The 20,198-nt window shown below is 30.0% G+C and overlaps 2 protein-coding genes across 3 annotated transcripts; both read right to left on the bottom strand.

The window, feature by feature from the left end:
- Positions 1-24: 24 nt before the first annotated feature.
- LOC105135991 (protein CURVATURE THYLAKOID 1B, chloroplastic-like) lies at positions 25-2,490 on the bottom strand. The gene is made up of 6 exons (XM_011041122.1): positions 2,178-2,490; positions 1,969-2,072; positions 1,804-1,890; positions 1,609-1,671; positions 367-404; positions 25-266 (listed from the first exon to the last, which is right to left on the bottom strand). Exons 1-6 carry the CDS (start codon positions 2,341-2,343, stop codon positions 209-211), a joined length of 516 nt encoding a protein of 171 aa, XP_011039424.1. The 5' UTR covers positions 2,344-2,490; the 3' UTR covers positions 25-208.
- Positions 2,491-16,151: 13,661 nt separating this feature from the next.
- LOC105135955 (transcription factor bHLH57-like) lies at positions 16,152-18,801 on the bottom strand. Of its 2 annotated transcripts, none has more exons than XM_011041073.1 (4): positions 18,350-18,801; positions 17,329-17,988; positions 16,733-17,128; positions 16,152-16,566 (listed from the first exon to the last, which is right to left on the bottom strand). In XM_011041073.1, the coding sequence occupies exons 1-4, from the start codon at positions 18,380-18,382 to the stop codon at positions 16,483-16,485; spliced, it is 1,173 nt and encodes a 390-aa protein (XP_011039375.1). In that variant the 5' UTR covers positions 18,383-18,801; the 3' UTR covers positions 16,152-16,482. The 2 variants fall into 2 exon arrangements, with proteins under 2 accessions (XP_011039375.1, XP_011039383.1); XM_011041081.1 differs by having other exon boundaries at positions 18,660-18,801.
- Between the last annotated feature and the right edge of the window lie 1,397 nt (positions 18,802-20,198).

Raw genomic sequence — 20,198 nt, 5'->3', positions numbered from 1 at the left:
CATAAATGGTTCTAAGGGCGAGGAAGCAAAATATTTAATTACATGTATCTTTAAGATAAAGGGTACATTACACGGATTTACTCTGGTTAGAAACTTCGTAAAGAAAATGAAGCGAGGCAACATGTTCATGCACAATGCTGCACGGTTTTTCTTTTTTAGTGAAAACAGAAAGTTCACCTCATTGCGGCAGTCTTTCAATTGGCTTTCTTTAGCTGCTGCCGATTACTTCCTTGTATGTGTCTTTTATTTTCGCGATTAAAGCTTCCCTGCAATTTGCCCCATGTGTATAAACATAATATTAGTGAGCCAAACATGATACGTTTTTGCACCAATCTCTACGAGGATGTGTAGCGAGTATATAGTTACCTGTCAGGTTTGAAAACCAGGTTCTTGTATGCAAACCACTGCAAGGAAAAACAAGAACCGCATGCTAGCTCATTAGAACCAAAAAAATATATATATATATATATATTGTATTGTCCGCACACTATATAAACAACAAATTTTAATTTTTCATATGTCACAGACAAAAAATAAATTAAATTAATTTCTTGATTATTAAGATAATGTGTTGAAATCCGTACAAGTTCCTCTATATCATACATAATTTCACTAGTTGCATGACTAGTGCTACATCATGGGTAGATATTTTTATTTTTTATAAAAAAATTTGAGATATATATATATATTCAATGCATTTATATAGTTCAAGTTAAGATCAAATAAAAACTTTTATACATACATGTAATTAAATAAATTAAAAATTATATGTATTAATAAATAAATAAAAAGTTATTAATATACATAAAAATAAAACATGTTTTTCAATCTATTTTTTACCCAAAACCAACCCCTATAAAATACTATAAAAACCATGATAAACCTATTTATAACCTAAAAAATCATCTCAAAAATCAAAATTAACCTAAAATAAAAAATAAATTCAAGTGAAGATGTTTTTTTTATAAACTTTAAAGGTAAAAAAAACATTTAATATAAATTTATTTTATCAAATGGAATTATTTGATATAAATATTATTTTATTGGATAACTTAAATTGATATTAATAATATATTTCTCTTTTTATTATCAAAATCCAGCGAGTTTCTTTTTCTTCTCTCAATCAAGAATTAAAAAATTAAAAAATAAATTTTTATATTAAAATTAAATTAATAAAATATTGAGATACTAAAATTATATAATTTATGTGATTTTTGAAATTTAAGAACTAAAGTGTACTTTGCAAAACTTATAGCTCACTATCTATAATTAGCATCGATTTCATTCTGTTTTTTTTTCTTAATTTTAGTTTTTTATAAAAAAAATAAAAATCAATTAATTTTTAATTAAAACTAAGTCACTGAACAAAAAAAGTTTAAGGAACAAATTAAAAGAAATTACGTAGCCCGTACACACTACTATGTAAAAGGGAAGGGATGAACAATAAAGCCTTACACGGTGAAAAAACACGCATGTTAGAGTTATACTTATTAATCCGATGTTGATGATACCAAAGCATTCAGATTTAACAAGGAAACTAAAATCTACTGTATATATTTGATGTTTTTATAGAAACCAAAACTGCAATATTGAGTGAATAGTACTTACTCCACTGTACCCAATTCCAACAAGCTCAAGAACCCCAGGAATCAAAGGAAGCCTGTCGATTGCCTGGCACAGAAACACTTCTATCTCTTAGATTTTATTTAACAGGAGTAAAATCAGTGCCAAACACAAGAGGATTAAAAGAAATAACATTAAAAGATAAAAAATAAAAGATGTCCACTTAGAGAAGCAGCTCACCGAGATCAACCCAGTCGAACCCCAGAGGGCAACTCCACCAGCTATCACAAGTGAACTCACTGCATACTTGTCTTCAACTTTATCCCACTGTCCACCAATAACAAATTTATTAAGAATTCCCACCAATCCCATTAAAGCACATTTCATCAAAGGAAGAATTCTTACAGCCTCTTGAACTGCCTTGACAATCTCTGGAAGCTCAGTTGAAGCAACTTCTGCTGGAGCCTCTCCTGTGGCCATAGTCATAACATTGCGAGCTATCTTTCGACCTAAGATTAAAAACAAGAATCATTGTGAATAAAATATCACACTTGCATGTCTGGTATGTAATACTGTGTGCCTACATGTATGTGTATATGCCATTTGAGACTCACAGTAAGCAGTGGCTTTCCAGGGGCGGTTTTGGGGCTGGACAGGAGGGGGGAGTGTAGGGAGGCTCACACACTGTGGTGATGCAACTGCTGATTGGCGAGAAGCCTTGGCATCAATGAGGCTTGATGATGAGGAGATTGATAGGGGTGTGGAGGAAGTTGAAGCCATGACAGCAGTAGCGAATCCCTAGAGGTCCTGTACTGTTTGTCCCGCGAGGATTCTTCTGGGGAGAGCAAACGCGGAAATGGTTACAATATGGTCAAGTTAATTTATTTGTGAATGTTTTTTTTTTTTTTTGTGGGTTTAGTTGAAGTGTTAGATAATTTTCTTGATTGAAATGTGGAGAGGGATCTTCTTCCAAGTTTGAAGCTAGAGCACCACACATTCTTTTCATCTAGATAGGATGCTGACATGGCTGTTTGGATAGCCAATCTATGGTGTTTGATTGGATTTCTTCCTCCAGGTTGGAGCTCTGCTGTGCTTACAACTTTATTCTGTTATCTTCTCTTTTCTTTTTCCTCGAGGGCCAAAAATATCTATGTCTACTTTAATATCCATGTCTAATTTATAATTTATAATGGTGTTTTTTTTTGTTTATACCTTTTAAAAGTATTTTTTATTTTAAAATATATTAAAATAATATTTTTTATTTTTTAAAATTATTTTTAGTATAGCATATTAAAATAATGAAAAAAAAATTAAAAAACTAATTTAAAAAAAATCCAATTCAATTTTTTTAAAAATAAAAATAAAAAAACTTTACTTTAAAATCTATATCAACACATGCAATGGTGAAACAAATTGTAATTTGTATAATTTTTTTAAAACTGAAACAAATTGTAATTTGTATAATTTTTTAAAAAAAATATTTTTCTTTATTTTTTTATTATTTTAATGAGTTGGTGTTAGAAATAATTTTTTAAAAAATATATTATTTTAATTTATTTTTAAATAAAAAATATTTTTAAAACAACACCGTACTCGCGGACACCCCCTAATTTTTCACCCAAAAATTACTTATCAGATAACCAATTATTCCCATTTTCTATAATAAATAAGTGATAGTGGAGTATGCAATTCTCCATCCATAACGTTAGTAAGTGAATGATGACTGCAATTCATTATTATATAATAATCAAGCAAACTAAAATCATTGTATTTGCAACCTGTTTTCTTTAAAATTTCATTATTTTGGGATAAAGAAATAAAATTAAAAAATAATAATAACAGTTCATGTTTACTTGTCATCCCTTGACTTAAGGAGTTTTTTTCTTTATTTTAATCCCTCAAGTTCTCATATTATCTGCTTTGATCAATATTTTTTTTTTATCTTGATATTTAAAAGTTATATAGTTTTACCCGTGATATCTTTCGATGTAGATGCTCTCATAAATGTGTTTTAATATGAATTATTCATAAATTAGATTAAATATCATTATTATGAAATAGAATTATAGGCCATAGTTTAAAAAAAAATTAACATTAACAAAAAAAAAAACATAAAGAATTGTTTTTTTCATTTGCGTTATTTAAAAGGTGTCTCGTGGTACTACAATTTGATCTTTGCAGTTTTCAAAATTTTTATTTTAGACATAAAACTTTGTTTTTATTATATTTTAATCTTTATAGTTAAGAGAGATGAGAAGGAACTATATATGTTGAAGAATAAAGTTCAATTGAGGTAGTTTAGCACTTTAATTATGTCAATAAATGTATATCTAAGTTTCAATAAGTTTATTTTAATTTGATTTTGCATTCCCTAGGTTGACTAAAGTGCGCTTTTGTGGTTCAAAATGGAGTTACGGAGGTTAATAATTTATTTATTTATTTGTAAAAACATCTTTAGATTTAGGTTTTGAAATTTAAAAAACTCGGATGCTTATTTTTCAATCACAAGAGGTGGCTGCAAATTATTGTAAAGAATGACATGTAGTCCGTTCATATGAAGAATTCTCTAGAAAAAATTGTCAAATGTGCCTTAGTTTGGTTTTTAAAGGCTAAGTATGTGGGCCTAGCATTGCAAGTGCATGTGTGCTTGGGCATCATCCACTAGACCTTTATTCTTTCTTTCTTTCTTTTTTCAATCATCTTTTATATTTTAATTTTTTTTTAAATAAGTACAATACTATTTAAAAATTCATAAATTTATGTTGTTGTTTTTAAGATTTGATGTTTTTATGGTAATATTAAAAATTATTATATTCAAGCCTGATATACAATTGTTTTATAAAAAAACCGCTAATTGACATTCATGAAGAATAATGTATATTGTTATATTTTTGCTGTGAATTTTTTTATAGATTTTCTTTGAATTTTTTTTTAATTTATTATATAGTCACATAAAAACTATCAAGGAATTATTTTTTATTTTTTGTTTGAAACTTGCTTTTCAAATCGTAGTTAGTTTATTTTAAAACACAATGCTTGTAATAAAAAAGACAAGCTTTTTTTTATCAAAATTTAAGATGTAAATGAATAATTGAAATGGGTTTTTTTAGCTCTATAAATACACTTATTTTTTATTGATTTAAATTATTAAATTTTTTATGAATATTTATTTTAATTACTTGAGTTTTTATTAGAAAATAACCATGTTGTTGATAAAAAAAAAAGATATATTGTGTCCAAACAAAAAAGAAATACATAAATAAGGAAAGGAGCTTCTTGACAAATAAAAAATATGTTTTCCTTTAGAATTTAAATTATTGGAAATTCTTTATGAATTTGGAGAATTTCCTCGTCTATGATATCTATAAGCTGAAAGGTCTGCATGATCAAATATGTTCTTAACTATAAGATAATTGTTGTTCAAAATGTTCATTTGTATTACAAATTTAACCATTTTATTAGATTAGATTATCACCATACTTCCCAATAATAATAATAATAAAATAATAAAAACGATTCGATATTCTGACTGCTAGCTTATTCGTGTTTATATGGATAATAATTCTTATCCAATTAATTATAGAAATGCAAGATCTGGGCTTGACAATCCGTACCTTTTTGTGGGCCAGAACATTTTTAACCTCGTCGATGTTAAAATGGACTCCCCCTCCAGGATTTTATTAGAAGATTTAATATACGGTGATTATTTTTTATTGGATTTAAATTTTATTAAAAAAATAAGTAAATTAGTTTTTTTTTTAAAGTAAAAAATGAACTAAATTTGTTCAAAGTAATTGATTTTGATTTAATTATTTTAAAATAAAAATCGATTTAAACCAATTGATTCTAATTTTGTTTGGTTTGACTCAATTCTTTTTTATATAACTTGGTTTTTTAGATTTGGATTCGATTCAATTTTTTTGATTTTATACTTATAAAGTCGAAATCAAAACTGAATCAATTATTTTTGTTAAATTTTAATTAATTATTTTTCATGGTTTGATTTTTTTAATTTAATCAATCTTTTTATTTTTCTCTCACTCCTAGATTTTAATATACGTTCGGTTATTAATTTCTGGTGGAAAAAAAAATCCACAGATGTCATGACTGGTGGAAAAAAAAATCCACAGATGTCATCATCACTCCCTCACTCCCTCTAGGATGGCTTTTGCAGAGAGAGGCTTGATCTGGCCTTTTTGAGCCTTTAATATGTCTTTAGTTCTGGATTAATTAAAGCAAAGCACGACTTGTTAGTTGTGAATTAGGATGACTTCAACATCACTCTTGGCTTGGATTGCTGAAAAAAGAAAAGGTTGCTCCAATGCCATTTAAAATGAAAAATAAATAAATAAATAAAAACTTTATGGACCTATATAATTCTTTCAACATCATTAAAAAATAACATTAACTTCATTGAATTTCTCTAATAAAAACAAACTCTTTAACACTGAAATTATATTTTTTTATGGTTGAATTGTGGTCATATAAGAATTTTTTTCTCTCCTCAATATTTTTCTAATAATTTTATTTGTTCTCTCTCGACATTTAAAAAATCAAATTAGAGACTAAACAATACATGAACTCAAATGCGAGGAGCTACAATGAAGCTTTTTGTGCCTTTTTGGCATCGAGATATGTTTTTTTTTTTCATTTTTAACTACAAGCTAAGATTTTATTCCAGAAATCTGAACTTTAATTTAATGTCAAAATATTCTTTGGCATTCCGTACATTGCAAAGACAAAAAAATTGACACATAAAATTATGTTAATAAAACTTAAAAAAGTTAGACCGGGAAGAAATAAAGTTAAATAACCAAAATAAAAAATATATATATATATTCTTATAAACAGTACAGTAGAGGGTGTTTGTTTTTGTGTTATAACTTGATTTTTAAAGTGTTTTTTAAATTGAAAAATTAAATTTGATTTTTTTTAGATATTTTTAGACTTAAATGTGTTGATATCAAAAATAAAAAATAAATATAAAGAAACACTAAATTAATATATTTTTAATTATTTTTTAAAATATTTTATATCATAATATCAAACATATACAACCAAAAAGAAGAATTTGGGCTGGGCTCAGATATTGCCTGCCAAGTCTTTCCAAGTATTATGGTTCTCGAGGTTCACCAAGTCGCCGCTACCACAATCCACGAGTCCACTCCTGGAGGGAAAAAAACTGGTGGTCGTTATTTGGGATTGACTGATAATTAACATGCTAGTGGGCTCGTGATTTTTTCTTCTTTATTTTCTGTTCTTAACAATATAGGTATTTTTCAATCAACTTTATCGTATAAAGATTTTAATCATGACTTGAACAAATTATGCCATCGCATCAGTACTTTCTTTTCATATATATATAGATATATATCAACAACGGTAAAAAGGTAAAATCCAACAGCTAGGCAAAAGAAAAGGGTATGGTATTGAAGGACATGGGACACCATAAGAGAAAGGTCTCTGTTGACGGTTGCTTGGTTTTGTACTTGTTCTTTTGAATAAAATTTAAAGTTCGAGTACTGTGTATACAATTTATTATTAAGGAAACTTTATTTTTTAGTTTGCTGAGCTAATTTGACCGAATTAATAGAGATTTAATGAGTTTTTAAATACCGAGATTTAATAATAGTGAAAAAAAAAAAAAAAAACAGAGAAGGAGGTCTTTAGTTCTGGGGATCCAAATTCCTCACCACCCCAATTTCCCGACCCTGTACCTGGACTCCCAGACGAACTATCCCATAGGCCACACCACCATTACCTTTAATAGGAAAATTATGAACTGTTAAGGACGACTGATCCAAGTGTTCAATTACAACGACAAGAGACTCTATGAAGTTGTTTTTGAACGAGACTTGCTAGCCTGTTCCACACTTGCAATCTAATTAAATTAATATAAAATCATTTTAAAAAACTATTAACAATGAGCAAAACTAAATCTTGATTGACTGATCTTTTCTATAGATTTAAAACTTTTATTAACTGGACAAGTGTAATCCTTCTGATCTAATCTGATTTGGGTGAGATTTGCTACATGTGAATAGTACAAATTAATACAGGCGAGTTGAAAACTATAAATGACGTACTATAATGAATTAAAATTTCTATATATATTAATATTAATATTTTATAATTACCCAAAAAAAAACACATGAGGTGAGACTCGCAACATGTGGGTGGTGGAGATTAATAGAGAAGTGTTGAAAATTATAAATGAATATATTGAATTATAATTTCGAAATTTATTAAGTAATTGATGAATATTTATTGATATATTAATAATTTTTCTTGAAAAATAAATAAACAAAAATACCTTTTCTCCTTAAACCATAAAAAAAATTATGTTCCTCCCAAAAAACCCAGAAATAATTATCTAAAAAAAATTGGTTCCTCACAAACCCATTATTAACTACCTCTAAAAAAGGTTGTTTTCGCCCAAACTCATAAATTTCGTTTCCCTCGAACCCAAAAATAGTTCCCAAACCCAAAAATAGATTTGAAGAACGATTTTTTTTTTTTAGATTTTGAAGAAATAAAATAAAGATTTGACAAAAAAGACAAACCAAAAGGATCACGCATCTTTTTTACCCATTCAGAACGCGAATTAACTTGCGTTTTGTGGTTAATAAATCTCTTCCATTACTGTTTATGGGTCTTATAGCTGTATAATTTCGTAACTTTTGAGGTAACCATTATAATTGTTGACTGATTGGAGTGCAAAAGCAACTTTCTAAATTGGTCTTTTGAGGTCACCATTATTATTATTATTGAAGCGGGAAAGCCATAGCTTAGGACTATCACACGCCGAAAGCTAACATAAGCCCAAAGCCTTTCTAGGTGGTGGTGTTTGTAAATGTGTTAGAGGTTTTTTTAAAAGCTTTTTTTACTTGTAAGTATATTAAAATAATTTATTTTTATTTTTTAAAATTAATTTTAATATAAGTATATAAAAATTAGCCAAAAATAATTTAAAATTAAAAAATTAAATCCTAATAAAAAGCGCCGCAGCCCGTGCAAAAGCATGCACCAGCATCAACAAAAAGTGCGACAGACATGTCACACGCGCGCTAGGCATGGCGAAAGCGTGGTTGACCATACAAACACCAAAAACCAGACCTTTTGACGCTTTGACTTTTTTAATTTTAGAGAGAAGGAAAGAATCCAAGAGAAGACTGACTGCGCTCGGAGTAACCACCCAAAAAACAGAAAATCATGCACTTCAGCTGCAGGTGATGATATATGATTTCTTTTTGACTCGTTGGTCAAGAATCAGAAAAATGATTCTAATTCTCTGCACGGTAGATGATGGGCTTAAGGGAGTGGGTGTTATTTTTAAGATATTTTTTATTTAAAAATATATTAAAATAATATTTTTATATTAATACATTAAAATAATTTAAAAATATAATTAAAGCTAATTTTTTAAAACACTATTAAATTGCAATACAAAATAGAATCTTAGCACTATTAAATTGCAATACAAAATAGAATCCCAGATAAGTACATTTCAAGCATCAACTTAGATTCGTAATACCTTTCTTTTATATATTTGTTATATTGCATAGAGAAGTATTTTGGAACTTAGTATAATTTTTTTAAAAATAATCTAGTGCAATATCAAGTATAAAAAATATTTAACGATTTAATATATTTTTATTTTATTAATATGGATGTTCAGACTATCTTGTACAAACTTTAATTAATTTTATAGATTTTAAAGTTAAGAATCATGTAAATCTCTAATAATTTTAAGGTTTGTTAAACTTAAATTAATAATTTTTAAAGAGTAAATATAAAATCAGAGTTATATTTCTAAAAGTTAAAATTTAACATATTTAATTAAATTATAAATAACACATACAATATAAAAATCACAAATACTATTTACAACTCAATAACTATATTTTTTACATGTGACTCAAGAATTATGCATGCTAATTACGATCACAGGCATGCATGGTGAGGTTCGAACCCAACTTTCTTTTATATATTTGTTATATTGCATGGAGGACTATTTTGGGAACCAGGTATAATTTTTTTTTAAATAATCTAGTGCAATATCAAGTATAAAAAATATTTAAGGATTTAATATATTTTTATTTTATTAACATGGATGTTCAAACTATCTTGTACAAACTTCAATTAATTTTATAGATTCTAAAGTGAAGAATCATATAAATCTTTAGTGATTTTAAGGTTTATTAAATTTAATTTAATAATTTTTAAAAAGTAAATATAAAATTTAATCAGTTGAGTTATATCTTTAAAAGTTAAAATTTAATATATTTAATTGAATTATAAATAACACATTCAATATAAAATTACAAATACTATTTATAACTCAATAATTATATTTTTTATACGTGACTAGGAATTGTACATGCTAATGCTAATTACGATCTTGAATCATAGATATTATTTATAACTTAATCAAAAGACTCACCTTGAGATAGTTTCATCTATTATTAATATTCTACCCAAAAAAATTATAATTTGCATAATTTAAAATATAAATTATTTAATATTAAAATACAATTTACATAAATATCGTATAATTTTATAGAAACAAAATTAAATCCACGATAAACAAAATTACATGGAGTCTATACATGGGGCCCTCACTATGTTAGCTCAGCTAGGATACGGGATGGCCTAGCTAAGATGGGGAATCTTCGGTGATGTACCAGAGAATCACCAGAAAAATAATAGAAGCCAGCCTTTAGTAGGTTACCCATGTTCATACTCAACCGAGAAAGAAGACAATTTGTTTGGGTAATAATTAGGATGAGTTGTGCAGTTTAACATTTGGAAATGGTGCTAATAGAGAGGCCAAAATAGAACCAGGCAGATGGGAGACAGGTTGTCTTTGGAATTTGTAGTGTAAGAGACAGGTATTGGTAGCAATAAGATGCACTTTTGTACAATTTGTACGTGAATTTCCATCCCTTTCTTTGGAATTTGAAGATTGATTTGAAGGGTTAGGTTTTCTTGCTTTGTTATCGTTCCTTTCCCAGGTTGGATGGATTATTAACCTACACCCATGACATAGCCCATAGTTAGCAAGGAAAGGAACAAAACTCTTTCGTGAAACAATGACAAAATTGATTTAAAAAGGAAATACCATATTTATAAAGACTAACTCTACTGTTCCTGTGTTTACTTCTTAGTAATTATTATGAGTTTAACTATTCTCATATCAACTTGTATAGTTATAAATTCTAGAATTCATGATATATAAAATACATTTAAATTAATTTAAATATTTATATTAATTAAAAAAATACAACAATCCTGTTATTTAAAAAAATAATATATTTTTAAAAACAATTTAAGAGATGTAGCTCAAATTGAAAGATTTTAAGTTTGTTTTTTAAATATTATTAATTTAAGTTTTACAAATTTTAAGATTACTAAAGATTTATATAGTTGTGAATTTCAAAATTTATAAAATTAATCGAGGTATATATAAACTTTAAGTTTGTTTTTTAAATATTATTAATTCAAGTTTCACAAATCTCAAGATTACTAAAGATTTATATAATTGTGAATTTCAAAACTTATAAAATTAATCGAGATATGTATAAATTATCTTAGATCTCAAATATTGATTTTAATTAAAAAAATAATTTTTAATTACTAATATCACATTATTTCACTTACATGTCAAATCAAATTTTTATTAATAAAAAATATAAACAAAAAATTAACAAAAACACATACTGAAAAGGAATTTCACAATAACATTTCAACAATTGATGTTTCAACATTTTTTTACAAATTATTAATTAATAAAATAAAAAATAATAATAATTAGAATTATGTTCGAATGTTAAAATAATATTCACAATAAATTTGGGTCACCCATGATTCTTTATTGATTAACGTGATTATACTTAGATTAATGATGCAAGATTTTTAGGATATAATTATATTATTTTCTCCATTCCCTGCATCTTTTTTCCATCAGTAACAAAGTCTTCACTAGTACATAAGGTATTCATACTAGCAAATGGCTGAGGAACATGAATCGAATGCATGCATCAGCCACAAGAAACACAAGACATTACCAAGTTACCAGGCATTGGAAAGTCGGGGAAGATGCTGTGGAAGAAACAGAAGAAAAAACAGTGGAAAAGGCTGATTTTCAAGGAAAAAATATGACTTGCAGTGACTCCCCTTCTTTTTGTTTATTTATTTTATTTTTGTCCTTTTCCCTTTTGAAGTCTTTCGTCATTGCTGTTTTCAAACCTGACGGCGATATCTTTGGTAATCTACCATTTTGAGACTTTCAACTTCTCTCACAGCAACCAGAAACCTTTTCAATAATACATGCTAATGTGCTCGAAGAAGCAACAATAAGAAAATGATAATATGGAAATTCGAGATTAATATAATATAATGCCAATGATAACATGAAAACGAGATTAATTTTTGAATGTGCTGGCTCGGCTTCCCAAATAAAACAGTCTCCTATTCCAATATCTGAGACCAATGTTCCTTTTGGATCCATTGTTATCAAGGTGGAAGTTGCCCAAGGCTAGTGACTGGCTTAACTTTAATAAAATATAAATCGGGATAAGCAACATACCATTTAATAATCATGTCTAGTAATCAACCCATCATTAAAAAATCTCAACCATACAAATGGCCTGTACACTCCAAGAACCACAGAGATAACTTTCAGCTGTTTCAAAAAATGCGAGGATTTGGAAAAATACTTTATATAAACATTAATATTATGAATTAAATACTTGTAATAAGAAATGATTATAAATAATTAACTATAAATCAATCATGATTAAGTAAGGATATATTTTAAACGGATTGTGTGAATAGTTTAATAAATATATTTATAAATTAATGGGATAAATCCGGATCCAAAAAAAGATTTAGTCATCTCAAACTAAAATAATAGCTAAATAAATCATAATTTTTTATCTGATTATAAGATTGTACTTAATTTTTTATAGGAATTTTCAAAAATTATTTTTCTTAAAATATTTACTTGGACCGTTAGATTTTTAGATATAAAAAATCTAGCCTCGAACTCTAATTCTGGTAGTTTTATTATTTTTCTTATTATTCTCATATTTCCATGTCTTGTTTTGGATTATGTGGTTGTTTACTTGTTATTTTGAAATTTTTGTTTTTATATTTTTAGTTAAAATATATATATTTTTAATTTATTTAAAGTTTTGTAAATCTCATAAAAATATATTATTATTATTTTTTTAGATAAAACAAAATTATAAATTAAGAGTTTATATCTATAATCATTTTCACTCACATTTTTTTTCATGATATTTATTTATTATTGTCTCTAGCTTCGCTGCCTCAAAATCACACTTATTGTAGTTATGCAATTCTGATGATTTATTTATGAATTGACACATCCATAGAGGTTTTATATGTACCTAATTCAGTTTGTGTAATTATACACACAAATTTAGCATCAAACAGTCCAATCAGATACAATTATTCAAAATATTTTTTTATTATGGATATTATAAGCTGGTAAAATGCAGTGGTTTTCCTTATTTTAAAAAATAAAATAAAAGGAGTTCGTTAAAATATATGATTCGAGACTGAGACTGACCTTGGAGAAAGAGGACGGGAAAAAAAAAGGAGCAAAAAAGCTGTTAAAAGAAGAGACTCGAAAGACCAAAATGACTGGGACTGGGCTAGAAAATGGAGATATGTCTCTGACTAGACGTTGGGGATGCTTTCGGGCATGGGGATATGTGCTCTTATAGCTGCTGTACACTGTGCATCTCTCTCTATCTGAGCCTTATGACAATTTGCAGAAACTTGGAACATGGGGTTTCTAACTATCTCCTTTCCTCACACTTTGACTTTACCCCTTTTCCATCCTTCAAAACTCTTTGCCCTTTGCGATCAATCCTTCAACCATGTCACTAATATCTGCTTCGCAGTATAGACTCCATTGTCATGGCGTGGTTCAAGTATGAAGTTTGCTACTTACAACAATTTTTTCTAATTTATTTACAATTTTTTTTTCTAATTTATTTGAAGGCGAATGAATCCATGAGGTGAAGCTTAAGCTAATAGGAATAAGATAACCTCTCGCGTAGCTGCCGTTACAATTAAAAAAAAAAAAAAAACTAAGAGAGGTCCATGTTTCATCGAAACAAAATGCTGTTGATTGAGATCATCGTTAACTGCGTGGCAGCGTTAGAACTATTTTGATGGTGGAGCAGTGTCAACGATTAAGTGACAATGAGTTTTTAATAAACTTTTCTTTCTCTAGTCCCAAATATAATATTAACAGCTAATTTTTATAGTTAATTATCCTCAATTTATTATTGTTTGCTTTATTTACTATTATACTATTTTTCGAATTGTATTATTAAATTAATTAAGCTGATTTTCCATGTCAAGTTACAGAGTCATATTTTTATTGATTCTTTAAAAATATTTTCATTGCCAGATCATCGTTAATTCATGTTAGAAAAAAATTAACTTCATTGCATGCCGCTGGGACTCGGCTTCAAACATTCAGGCATTTTCCAAGGAAACCAAATCCCATACTCTCTGTCACTTCACCTCTCCATCTTGTTGTCTATAGCTATGAAAATGCCTTGTCACTTCACCTCTCCATCTTGTTGTCTAGAACGTTTGATCAGATGGACTAATATCAAGAACTCTAGAACGTTTGTTTTATGGTCTGCCCTTAGCCCTTTATGTTACAATGAAATATGGATGAATCTTATTTTAGCAAGCCTGGTTTTGTTGGTATAGGTGGGGTTCTACGTTATCGTAAGGTAATGGTGCTGGGACTTTTCACTATCCCTTCAGGGATCAAAAACCAACTAGTTATGGTTAAAGCTCTAGAATTATCCCTTTCCAGAGAAAATCTGTCTGAAGTGAAAATTATTGTAGAATCTGACACTTCTAATGCGATTAACCGGATGCATAAACCATCAATTAGGCCATGGGCATAATCATGAACTCTTCATCCTAGTTAATTACTCATTTTTCTTCTTACAATATTGGTTTTGTGTCTTTATCTCATATCTTGCATTAAGCCAATCGCAATATATGGTCATGCCAAACAAGGTGTCTCTATAAATTTTGATTACATGGGTTTTGTGTCTTCATCTCATATCTCTGGCGGATTCTTATCTTAATGATGCAGTTGGTGTTGATATCCCTGAAAGTGTTTTACAGAGGCTGGATCTAGGGGTTATGCTTTCTCTGAATAGCTAGGGTTGTTCTTGGTTGGTCTGCGAGTTATTTCACTCCATGAAACCCTGCCAGTATGGATCCCAGTCTTTCTCTTTATTGTCTTGATTTATGCCATTGATGCTGTTATTGTTAGTTGCTCAGAAGTACTGCTTGAGTTTTGTTAAGAATATGGTTGCATGGAGCTCAGCTGCATCCTTAGTTGTTTGTTTTGCTCTGTGGTTCCCTGGTCTTGATGTTATCTTTTATTTGACCAATCTTCAAAACCCGGGTTTATGCAAATTTGTCTTCTGCTTCTTCGCTTGTCAGTTGGCGCTTTATTGTTATTTTTTTGTTTATAAGAAAAGCCATGAAAACGCCTTCAAATCTCAACTCAAAAATTCATGAAGCAAAGGCACATCATATTCTAGCCAGTTCATCCTCCTTTCTTGCAATATCAATTTTAGAGTGTGCTGGGTTGATCGATGCACGTGTTAACCTTCAGGTCCCAACATTTTTCTTGACGTTCCAAGTTTCATTTCCAAATATGGAATAAAAGGCTAGCTAAACGGGAATCGAAACAATCATAGTATGGAGCAGGCAACGATACTCTCACACGCCTGCTACAAGGTTAAAGAAAATAAAAGTGAGAAAGGCTATTAAACTTACAATTTAATAAAAATTTAATTCTATTCTTCTTATCAGAGTGTAACTCAATCATGCTGGCTTTATCTGCACCAACTGTTTCAAATGAGCGAGTACGATTTGGTTCATTGTAAGAGGACTTGAAACTTTATTGTTTCAAGTTTTTTTTTTTTGTGGCTCTGAAGCAATCTTGCAGATCATCAATTTGAGAATCATTGTTTAAATTCAGTCAATATAATCTGTATATCATGTTAATGCAATTTTCCAACATAGAACTATAGGTTATTAGCGAGTTAAACTTGAATATCCACGAATTAAAATCCAGTATGAACACAAAACCTAAAGCCAACCAAGCCGAAAACGAGAGGACGAAAAGGAGCAGGTGCATAAGATGTTGTACAATGATGGAACATCCAAATCCATTCATACGGACATCCCAAAGTCAATATGAAAAGAGAGACATAATTTGCAATTGTCATAATGGGAGAGATATTAGATTATTATTATTATTATTCTAAGGTATTTGCCCCAACACCCAGCTTGGACCACCAACTGTACCCTGCAACCAAGCAGGATTTTTTTTTTTTAACTCAATCTCCACACCAAGAATAAAAACAAAAAATAAAAAAGAACCCAAAACCCAATCTCCAGAAACACACCCATATTTCAAAGTCTCAGTTCAATTTGGGATTTCGTTTCTTTTTCTTTTTTAATGACTTGATGTTCTAGTGTGTGTGTATTATTAAGATTTATTTTCAATCAAAAAATGTTTTTTAAAAGCACCGTCATACTCAGAAAGGCTAATAAATAAGCAAGGCAATCTCTTTTAGCAAGTTAAGCAGTAAGCAAAGCATCATCTGCCCCTGGCATCCCTCTCACTAAAAAGTAAGAGCTCAGAATGGAGACAATGGTGTCGCCCTTCTGCATAGTCTGCTCCTCGTCTACCACCCCCATAAAGCCAAAATTACATTTTCTTGTTTTCCATAGAAAGGGAAGTACAGTAATATCAGTAATCCTATAAATTCAGCTGTAAATTTGATGGCTCTCTTGCCTAGCAGAACTCCTAAGTCCTATCATATATAGACCCATCAGCTAACCGTTGATACTGCTGAATATTATTTGATGAGCTGCTGCTGCTACCTCATCCGTTGATCCCAGCTTACAATCATCCTCTAACTGCCACGACAGCACCACAATAAAACCCATAAAAATCAAGAGCTGGCGTGATAACGGGTTTTTGGTCTTTTTGATTAGGGCAAGAACCTAGCTAGCTGGCTAGTCAGAATAGGTGACCAAAGCGAAGAAACAATGAAAATAGCTTGGGGAACACGAGGAACGGTACCTTAAGATTGAAAGAGTACAGAACTGTTGCTTGAGAAGAAGTGATGTTAAGGTGCAAAACCGTAAGCCCAAGGTCCTCCAATGCAACAATAGCTCTCAACAACTGCCCAGGAATTCTTGGACACTTTATCTTCAAATTTACATGGTTTTGTACTGCAGCCACCTCTATCTCCGTCGCCTCCGATTTCTTCTTCACTGTTCTTTCCTCTTCACAAGTGCCTCCCTCCACCAGAATGTCACATTGTGGCTGCGAAGTCGAGTACTGGTTGGAAGAAATGCCCGTAGTGGAGGCTGTTTCTATCTCTCTCTTTTGTTTATGTGCCTCAAGAGATTGAACAAGCTGCTCTAGTTCCTTCACAAAGTCTATTGCACCTCCTATGATCGATGCTTGATCACCCTTTTTTATCCAACCAAAAAAAAAATACAAAGAAAAAAAGACCAAGTTTGGCCCACAATATATAAAACTGAGTTCTCGAGGAAAATAGTGGAAAAAAAAATAATTAAGGGGTTTTGAATTCGTAAGTCTAAAATTGAATTCTTGAAAGTAATAGAAGAAAATAAAGCAGCTGGGAATTTAGATAGTAATTATATGACTACCTTTTGAATATAAGATGGTGTCATGAGAGAGCGGAGAGAGTTAAGATGGTCGTTCATTAGGCGACGGCGGTTGCGTTCAACAGCAATGTGGTTCATGCGTTGGCTCTCTACTTCTTCTTTGTTCTTGGTTGCCCTTGTACGTTTTCTCTTTCTTCTTTCTCTGGTGATTATTATTGTAGAGGATTCGGAGAAATGGGTTGTGATATTAGGCACGGTTTGGGGTTGAGCCCTCCATGGAATTGAAGAGTCTGAATTGGGTTCTGTGGGCTCAGGACTTACACCTTCGAGGCAGGAATTTGAATGTGGGTTAGGGTGCTCTTTGGTTTCAGATTTGACAGGTGAGTGTAAATCAACTATGTCATGGGTGACACAACTTTCAAGCTCTAGCGGTTGAACTTGGGTATCTGTTTCAGGCATGTAAAAAGTGTTCGTATTCCATGGTTTTTGTAGGTGTTGAAGTTTTAGTAGTGTCTGAAAGCTGGGTTCTTTGTAGGGGAAAAATGGCGGCGTTTCTACTGTTTGAAGCATTTGAAGATAAGGCATTTTGTCTTCAAAACATGGACTTAAAATGTGTGGTTCTTCTTCTCCAAATCTTAAGCTTTCTGTGTTGATAAATACTTGGTCTAAGCACCCCAAATCCAAGCTAGGCTCCTCTAAGAACTGCAAAAAGAAAACTAAAGCTCATTAAAAAAGAATCTCAAATAAAAGAAAGGTAACGAGGGAGGTTCTTGGTTGGGGTTTTACACCTAACCTTCTGAGGAAGTATAGAGAAAAATTAAACTGTCATGGATTTGATGGGTGTTTAAGTTTCAATAGAGAAAGTGAAACAAAAGAAGAACGAAAATAGAATGTCAAAGTGGAGGAAACAGTACAGGAAACGGTAGCATTTCTAGAAAAATAATGCAATGCAATGAATGCAAGCCTTCGGACAAGTAATTAAATGCAAGTCCATTTCTTTGATTCTAGTTTAAGGTACTCAAGGAAAGAGTGGGAAGTACTAAAATGAATAGCAGTGACATACACAAGAGTTGATGGGTCCTTGGAGCCTCTCCATCGATGAGCAGTAGTAGATAGTAGCAAGAGCGAGAGCGCTAAATTAATTTCTCTCACTTTCTCGCTTCCTCACCAACATTCCATTGTGGTGCTAACAAAACAATAGTAATAAATGTAACCCCCAAGAAGCAGAAGAGACCCCATGTACACCACCACAAAAATTAATATATTCCTTTGTGTTCTGCAGCTGGTGATACTCTTATATAGAATAATAACATTAAATGCTTTGAAGAACTAACTCTACAGGAAGAGAGATAGAGAGAGAGAGAGTAACCAACCTAGCTAGTAGTGGTATTAGTAATTAGAAATGGAGCCCAAGAAGGATTGTTCAAGATGGGTAAAACTTCAAAATCAAACGAAGGGTTAGAGAGAGAGAGAGAGAAACCCACCCGAGTTAGCTAGAAAGATGTAAATTAGAGTAGTGAGTGAAAAGAGTTGAGAGTTGGTGAGAGTTTAGCAGGTAGATAGAGAGAAGAAGGGAATGGAGATCAGTTGTCTGGTTTGGAAGGTCCCAGTGGCATTATTGGAGGGGGGCGGTTTGTCCAGCAGCGGGGACAGCCAGTTGTGGGGACTCCTCCCTCCCTCCCTCTCCTCCTTCAAGCGATTATTTTAACGCCTATGGAAAGTCCTTCTATGGATAGTGTCACTCCGTCTGATGACGCGTCCTTAATATTAATTAACAAATTTGATATCTTCCTACACACAATTTTGGTATCTCTACCCCGTCAATTAATTAACAAAAACTAGAGCACGTATAGGTTAACTATTACAGTAATTTTTATGGTTTAAATTTTTAAATTGATCCTCAAATTCTTTTCTGGTATGATTGTGTTATTTTAAGTTTAAATTAGCATTCAATTAAATGTATTTTTTGAAAGAAAGTGTTGAATTGAAAAGAAAAAAAAGACTAAAGTAAAAAAAAAGTAAGTAAAATAGGTGGCAGTTTTAAATTTTGTGTTAAAAGTTCATTTTAGCTCCTATTTTTTTTTAGCTAATTAGTCTCTTTAATTTTTAAAAATTTAGTTTTGATATCAAAGTTTATTTATCTTATTTTTCAATTTTTTTATTAGAGAAAATAAAAAAATTATCAAATCTTACATCTCAGTATAGAGATAAATAGATAGATATTGTTGGTATTGATTTTAACCACTAAAATAATTAATTTTGATGTCAATAAATTACATTTAACGAGGTGAGTTTTACATAAATGTTTTTTCCCTATCTTTATCCAGAAAAATAGATCTGATCACGAGAATGATTTTGAATATGAGTTGATTTTGGTTTTCTAATACGTTTTTTGGTCTTATAGTGGCTATAAATAAGTTTATCAAAGTGTTTAAAGTTTTTTCTAAATGTTTTGAATGAAAATATAAATTAAAAAATTATTTTGAAATAAAAAAAGTTGAGAGGTTGATTTTTTGGCAACCTTTGTGTTGTCTATTATTGCATATTGGATGTTGTAAATTGTTCTTTTTGAATAAGAATTAAAGAGGGGTGGCATTCACCCCTTTAAATGGGTTGAGCCCAATACACGAACTGGGATTGAAGGCCTGCATGTCTAGGCTATTTTTTTTAATATCTAGGTCCACTTGGTTGAGTTTATTTTTTATTTTTGTTATTTTATATTTGACTTGAAAACATTAATAAAACAAATTATTTAACTCAATTGAGTTTATTAGTTGAGTTGTGAATTTAACGAGTTAATCTATGATGTCTAAATTATTATTTGTTTTTTATCCCTTATTTTTTTTAAATGCAATTTCACTATTTATTATCAATGATCTTTTTTTTATTCAACTCAAACTTTTAAAAAAAGG

This window comes from Populus euphratica, unplaced genomic scaffold (assembly GCF_000495115.2).
Source record: "Populus euphratica unplaced genomic scaffold, PopEup_1.0 scaffold2.1, whole genome shotgun sequence".
In the NCBI taxonomy this organism is placed as follows: Eukaryota; Viridiplantae; Streptophyta; class Magnoliopsida; order Malpighiales; family Salicaceae; genus Populus; species Populus euphratica.
This window is presented reverse-complemented; position numbering and strand designations above follow the sequence as displayed.

Bases quoted from the DNA above. Each gene is read 5' to 3' on its own strand.
- LOC105135991 (XM_011041122.1), bottom strand. From the start codon at position 2,343: ATGGCTTCAACTTCCTCCACACCCCTATCAATCTCCTCATCATCAAGC. The intron at 2,073-2,177 runs GTGAGTCTCAAA...TTTTAATCTTAG, and splicing joins CTGGAAAGCCACTGCTTACT to GTCGAAAGATAGCTCGCAAT. The intron at 1,672-1,803 runs GTGAGCTGCTTC...TTTCTGTGCCAG, and splicing joins GTTCGACTGGGTTGATCTCG to GCAATCGACAGGCTTCCTTT.
- LOC105135955 (XM_011041073.1), bottom strand. From the start codon at position 18,382: ATGGAGAGGCTCCAAGGACCCATCAACTCTTGT. The intron at 17,989-18,349 runs GTATGTCACTGC...TTCTTTTTGCAG, and splicing joins AAGGACCCATCAACTCTTGT to TTCTTAGAGGAGCCTAGCTT. The intron at 17,129-17,328 runs GTAGTCATATAA...TGGATAAAAAAG, and splicing joins CACCATCTTATATTCAAAAG to GGTGATCAAGCATCGATCAT.